This window comes from Athene cunicularia, assembly GCF_003259725.1.
Source record: "Athene cunicularia isolate RWA chromosome 1 unlocalized genomic scaffold, athCun1 chr1_part2, whole genome shotgun sequence".
In the NCBI taxonomy this organism is placed as follows: Eukaryota; Metazoa; Chordata; class Aves; order Strigiformes; family Strigidae; genus Athene; species Athene cunicularia.
In genome coordinates this window covers 54,515,768-54,523,267 of record NW_020799092.1, presented here as the reverse complement: position 1 = coordinate 54,523,267, position 7,500 = coordinate 54,515,768, and the positions used below count along the sequence as shown (strand labels likewise).

The 7,500-nt window shown below is 36.3% G+C and overlaps 1 protein-coding gene across 1 annotated transcript in view; it reads right to left on the bottom strand.

The window, feature by feature from the left end:
* FOXP2 (forkhead box P2) overlaps positions 1–7,500 on the bottom strand; it is a 373,136-nt gene that overhangs the window by 191,680 nt on the left and 173,956 nt on the right. The window contains exon 4 of the mRNA XM_026868109.1: positions 3,207–3,384. Within this exon, the coding sequence (XP_026723910.1) occupies positions 3,207–3,374 (168 nt within the window). The 5' untranslated portion in view covers positions 3,375–3,384. The remainder of the gene's footprint in view (positions 1–3,206; positions 3,385–7,500) is intronic.

Below are 7,500 nucleotides of genomic sequence, written 5' to 3'. Positions count from 1 at the left end.
GACTGATTTGAACAGACAAGGAAAAAAATGATAGTGAAAACCTCAGAAGTGTACAAATGTACGTATCTGAGAGTGAATGTCTCGTCGTAAGCCAAAAAAAAGCAGAAGAAAGAAGTCTGAGCAGATTACAGTTTGCACCATATTTTAATAATAAAAATCTACATTCACTTTAGCAATATTTATTAATTGATAAATATCAGCAGTAAGATAAAAAGTTGCTTATGTTCTAGTCATACATCTTCAAAGCCGACCTGATGACTTGTGACAGCACCCAATCCATTTATCACCGAGTATATATTACAATATATTATAGAACACTGTCATTCTCTCTTGATACATGGATGAGGAATAACTCCCTTATTTAAGTCAAACTTCTTATTTCTATAAAGATCACAACAACATAGATCATCAAGCCAGTAACAGGACTGTCCAAACTCCATATAATTGCTTATAAGAACCTAATGAAGTCTATTATTTTAGCTTATTTACTTTCTATAAATCCACCAAATTGTGATCATAATGCTTGAACAAGATGAAAATTGGGTATAACTTGAAATTTTTAACTTAGCCCAGTTGCTCTTTGTACATAGTCTAAAATTTCTTATATTTAACTTTCCCCAGTACATATTCATGCCACAATGGAAACTGATTTTGTGATTTTACTCAGCTGACAGAACTATTCCTAAGCATTAGCATAGCTTTATGTAGCTGCCCAGCTGAAGAGAATGTATTATAAAACCAGCAATCATTTACTTGCTTCCTTTAGAAAAAGCTGTAACAAACTTGATGTTTATTTGAAGGCCCCCAATAAAATGACTCAGAGAAGCCAAAACCAGAATGTTAAACTATGACATCAGTACATTATATCTTTCCCATATTTAAACAATAAAAAAAAATTTAAGACTAATAACTGTGGGTACAATGGGGTTTGCTCTGTTTTTCTACTTGTCAAAGTTTGTTAGGCAAGTTGCATATTAAAAATAACATTTTAGAGAGTTACTACAGTGACAGTAATAAAACCAGCCATCACTTCCCTCTTAAATCATATTTCAAAAGGCAAAAAAAAAAAAAAAAAAAAAAAAAAAGAAACAGAAAGAAGAGGAAGAAAAGCAGAAGGAGTGTAAAGCTATGCTTTATCTAAAGGACATCCTACTGCATGTTTACTAGTGTTTATGTTTCACATCAACATATTTTATAGAAGGATTCATATGCCTAACTCAAGTTGTATTTAAATCCTATGGTGCAGACCCCACCATAAAATGCCTCTTGAGTCCTATTAACTGTACCCATGGTTTTACTTTGCCTGTCTGCTTATTTAAGATCTAATCACAGTTTTGAAGAAAAGATTGTCACTTCTAAGCCTGTCCCCTCAGAACCTGTCTGTTATTAGTACTCAACTGGATATTTTCATCTTCAGTTGTTATTCTCTGTGGTCTTTGCAAATGCTATCTACTGGAATCTGTGACTGTATGGACAAATTGGCTACAAATGCCTAGGACTGCTTCTCTGAGAAACATGTAAGTGGCACATTATTCTGTTGGTATTTTTGTGTTTTAAAGTGTTTCACTTAAATTTAGTTTTCTAAACATTTTCACCAATTAAATACACAATAAAGATCTTAAAATGCTGTTATAATCTGAACACCTGAATAAAGGTGATGGCATGCTTTTCAATGAAAACAATTATTAAATTTATATATATGTGTGTGTATATTTAATTTTATATGAAAATAATATATATATATATATACACAGTGTACACATAAAGATAATAGTATGTCCATATATATAGGTTTAAGCCTGCTAAGAACTTAATGAAGATACTGTAACCTGTATTTCCTCAGACTGTAATACTATAAGTGCTCAATTGTTATAACAGAATACACTTGAATTTGAAGCAAGGCACAGATTTAAGCCTTAACATTTTCTTACATTTCAATCTATGACTATTTAATTCTTTCACATTTTTTGTCACCATTTAAAATATTTAACTATAAATGTAGCTAGTGTACACTGCTTAATTCAGCACTAAGAATGATTCAATTTTAAGACCTATTATGACCTGTTATTTCAGAGGCCCGTACCCATACAATTTATCTATCATGGTAAAACATGTTTCTATAAAACAGGATTTTTATAATACTTCATCTTATGGGTGACGACTTTCCTTCCATTAATGCAATACCTGACATTGTAATGAAAAACCTCAGTATTTACAAATGAAGGGTTTGAACTCCCAAGGTGCTGAGTGGCCTCAGCAGATGAAAGGACCAGACACTGAAGACTTTCAGGAGTTCAGAGCAGGTAATAGCACTCTGCAGAATCAAATCCCAATTATTTACCAACAAACCGTCTAGCTTCACTGCATTAGTATAGTCTGCGTCCCCTGATGGGAAGGCAACTCTTTATGTAGATGAAGTAGAAGGAATTATGTTTATGCAGGTTTTAAAAGGAAAAGAAATCTTACAGTGACAAAAATTAATTGATTGCACCTCATAACAACAGTTTAATTTTACAGTTTCAAACATAAAATCAGTTCTCCATTAACTCGTTGAGAAAACAGACAAACTTAAAACAATGTTTAAAAAGTGAGAATGGAAACATACCTACAGAAAAGCTGCTTCTCTCTTTTCCCATATTTTCAAAATCACACATCCAAATCACACTCATGCACACACAGACAGGCACATGCCCTTTTTTTATTTCAGTGGTTCAGAACTAAGCAGCATTTTTTATTTACACCTACGACAGCAAAGCATCTTTACTGTGAGAAGTCACTCTGGTCCCTTCACCCCAGCTCCGACTTTGGAACAAATCATTGCAAGCGAAGCGAAGTCTCAAGTAATGTGGCCCTCTGGTGGAAAGCTCTGCATCACGTCCTATGCGACGGAATCGCACAGTAAACTAACAGATTCGGAAAACATGCACTGCAAGGCTTTGGCACAACTTTTATAAATACGCCATGGGATTTTAATCACCAGGCAAGCGTGGTGGTGTGTAGCACTATCAGCAAGATGTTGCTGCCACGAAAACGGGATCCTTGCATTTCTGCATGAACGTGCACAAAAACAACAACAAGTAACGCCCCACGCTCTTCACTGGCACGACACTTCACACTCAGCACGCACAGAGGGTCTGCGGAAGGGTGCCCGTCCAAAAACAGCCCTTTATTTGTTTAAAAACAAACAGGAAGCAAAACAAACTTACCTGCTGTTGTTGCAGATGCAGCAGTTCTACTGTGCTTACTTCAGTGCTCGTGTCACCACTTGATCTTCCATCTCTGCTGCCAGCATCTAATTGGCTGCTTAGAGTGCTCATTCCATTTTGATTCATTGAACTGTTGCTTATTGTCTCTGTCGCAGATTCCTGCATCATGACTTAATACCTAAAAGTGATTAAGAAGTATCAATTAACACACGCGTTACACCTTCACACTTCCATTATCAAGATGTCCCTCTCTGCCAATTACACAGACAGCATCTTTAGAAGAAGAAAAAAGCCTCGCGGAGCCGTTTACCAAGAAATGCGATGCAAACTCTGCTTTCATACAGATACTAATCACCGGAATTATGGTTTCTATAAGCAATCTTTGTGTGCTTACATTTAATGGCCAAAATAACACACCATGCATGCAGCATGGTCAATAGCATTTATGAACGACTACATTTTAAAGTCTACCTATAAAACCAGTTTAAATGAAGGCACGATTTCACACACTGCTCTATATTTCCTATTATCTAGCTTTGACAACCATGGATGACTATACAGCCTTATTTAAAATATTCACTATCTTGATTCTGTCAGAATTTTACAGCATATCTTATGCAAGGCTGTTGTTTAATGATGCACAGCTAATCATACAAAATTAAAATTTTGTAAGGGTGTTACAAATCATATGGTATCAACCAATGATAAATAGCATAATGGGCTTCTCCTTTTTTGTGACTAAATAAAATTTTGCCTCGGAGGCATTTTAAGAAAAAGCTCCTGCCGCAAACACGTCAGATATTGCCTATTTTTTTAATCAAACGGCTGATATTCATTTATTTTTCTGACATTTAAAACATTTAATACTGTCCTTCCTGGGAAGTAATTAAGCTTATGCATGAGCAGCAATCAAACTGTTCACTTGAAGATGACTTAAAACTCAATTTTAACATAGGCAAATAAATGAAAGATATAAAATTAATTTTCCAGGCATGTATTAGATATGAAAGCTGGAAATAAAATCTATCAAGAATATCACTAATGATTGTGCTAAAAACAGCATAAATTATGCATATTACCTTCTCTACAGTAATAAATGTTTTATCATTTTCACTGCATAAATATACTGTACTTTCAGGATAGCAATGAGATGTCCTGCCAAGATCAGTTGAAATCTTTGCAGTAAATAAAGAACCAACGTGCCCTTACAAACCAGAGTTTCAAGGCGCATTTTGTATCTGTAATATGGAAAGGTCAGCGTCTCTTCTCAGAGCCACCAAAGTCCTCTCCTGACCTCAGAGGGTCAGAATGGACCTCACTTTCCTTCACCCTTCACTCCCAACATACTGAAAGAGTCCCCACAACAACCTGGCTGAGCTGCAACTTTAAAAGACACCTCTGAATGGAGAGAGACATGTAAGCAAACGGGAAAAGAAACAAAGCTTGCTGCTTAGCCTAATTATTGAACTTAGCTATTTGCTCCCTTGCAAAGTATGAGAAAAAAAAAAAAAAAAAAAAAAAAAAAAAGCAGGAAAAGGATCATTACAACTTCAACTATATGCATGGGATATTAATCAAAACACTGTATGAATTAACACAAACAAGCGCCTACAAGATAAAGTGAAAGTATATACTGTATGAAGAAAGTTAAAATAGTAAAAGAAGAGTTATTTAAAGACGGTCTTGTCAAAAATAAACAGGATGCAAAAAACCCAAACATGAACACAGTTAAGATAAAGGAGGGCAGCTGTTATAGCCCACTAAACAACAGCAGCACTAGATGTGTTTATGAACAAACAGCCCTTCTTAAACACTCTTATGAACATCAGCAAAGGAAAATAATAGAAATGGAAAATGTGATACACGCAGTGATGAATTTTACAAGGCAAAAACAAAGCTAATACTCTTTTCTGAGATTAGGCAGCTAATAAGTATTCAAATTAGGCATAAATTTTACATGTACAATGTTTAAAATATTCAGAGAAAAGGGTCTGATTGCCCTTAGTAGTTATATGAAAATTCTAATGCGGGTATGCCACAACTGTGGGAGCAGGCAGCCCTTTCCGATTTTTACAATATTTACTTTCAATAAAAAGACATGTATATCAGAGTGGAAATCTATTTAAAACACTTCATCAACTGTATCGTTACAAGGATTTGGAAATTCAGGAAATTCAAACATTAATCCTCTTTTAGTCAAACAAAGATTTAACCAACAGACAGGTTCATCTTTTACAAATTCAAATGTAAGACAATAACAGTGGTACATTTAGCCAAGCGCATTAAAAGGGCAAAGAGGTGTAAATGTTAGATAATCAAAACATTAGAAAACACCCAGAAATTTAATAAATAAATACATTAGCCCCCCCGCCCCATTTTTACTTCTCTCTGAATCTTTCATTACAATTAGCAGAGAAGGGTTAAACATCTTCTAGTTCTTATTAACCAAAGGGCTTTATGTCTTGTGGATTTTGTATCCTTGCAAAGCCCCAGAGTGTAGTTCGGGCTCTGCATTTTAAGTTAAAGTGTCTGTGAGCCAGCAGAACCGGCTTTAACTAACATGACCAGTAACACTATTCTGTCAATAGAAAACAACAAATCCAACCCAACAGCTGTGTACAGAGAGAATGAAACTATAGAGTATGAATACCAGAAAAGGTAATTTATTTGGAAGTGAAGTGGAAGAAATGCTGAAGTATTTATACAAAGGAGTCCCTAGAATTTTATGTTACGAATAAAATGGGTTTTCTAGTTGTAAAAGGGTATTTTAAAAAACAATACTGAAACTTTGGCTTGAGTAATGCTCTGTGTTGGTTGCCCACAGCCCACTTCTCACTGCCGGCAACTAAAAAAGGGCTGCTGGAAAAAGCAAGAGCACAGAATCTTTTTCTTTTCCCTTCTTTTCGTCTGCATACACACAGACACACAGACACAGACACACACACACACTTATACATGTGTATCTATATACGTGTGTGCATGTACTATCAACTCGAAGCCCTTACAAATTAAAGTACTGAAAACATCTAAACAAGGATCATTTCTGATACCTATGTATCAGTTATTTCAGTTATTGGTGTCAGAATAATATGAATCTGCAGAATCTCACTAAGCAAACTAATGTACTTTCTTTCTTTCTTTTACAACAGTAGTGCGGTTTGTTAGCATAATAATCATAAATAAATACAAAGGAAATACGGCTGCCATATACTAAGACTGAAAGTTTAGTATTTCAAGTAGGACAAGAAAAATACACAGGTCCCTGTTTACACACATTCACACTTTCTAATCCTTCTCTTTTTCTCTTGCTGTCACACTCGCTGTCATGAGCTTTCCTACACAGGCATGCACACACACACACACATCCACATTCACAGACACATATATTCACCAGCACCTACTTCTGCTGTGATTCCTAAACTCTTGTCGCCAAAGGTAGGATATAAGCTCTGCTACCAGGTATTTTAAACAAAGGTATGGGGGTAATATTTGCTGCTCTCTGCAACAGAGAATGAAATTGTACATTATTTTAACATGTGGTTGCGCTGCAGGTTGAATGCCTAATTCTGCCAGGGTAACCAAGCAATTACCCGTACCAGAAAAGAAATGCCGGTCCTGTGAAGTTAGAAGCCACAGTTTTACTTTTCTCCCCTGCAGTAAATTGTACATCTTCTGTGTGCGCGTGTGCACGCACGTGCACGTGTGTGTGTTTTAAACTGGCGAGTCACTGTACAGATACTTATTCTCTACACCACTTCCCTTTTGAAACATTAAACTGACACTGGAACTGACTGCACAAGATTGCATTTTCTCTTCCTAAACAACTGGAATTGAAAGGTTACTTAGTGTAACAATATTTACTTGCAGAATTGTGTTGTTACCAAGGGTATAATGGATGGTGGCTATGCAGGTTTACGCAAGAATGAGTGAAGCATGAGGCATTAGCCATGTGTTTGACATGTTTCAAATTGCTATAATCCAGCATTAAACACACCCAGCAATTCATGCCATTTCTTGCAGCCATAATCTTGAATAAAGCGTGCACAACCACTTATTATATAAATTAGTATATGACTCCCTGTTATAGTCACAACAGTGCTTTTGTGTTTATTTTGCATCAAGATGTGGTCTTTTATTTGTACAAATAGCAGGATAGAGAGCCGTAGCTCAATTAGACCTCCTTACTTTGTGGCGGGGCGCACCGAACGCCAGGCTCGCGGGGTTTGGTTTGCCCCGCCAGGTACAGGCTCTGCTGGCGCCCACGGCCCCGGCGCAAAGGGCGGCTGCTGCCGCC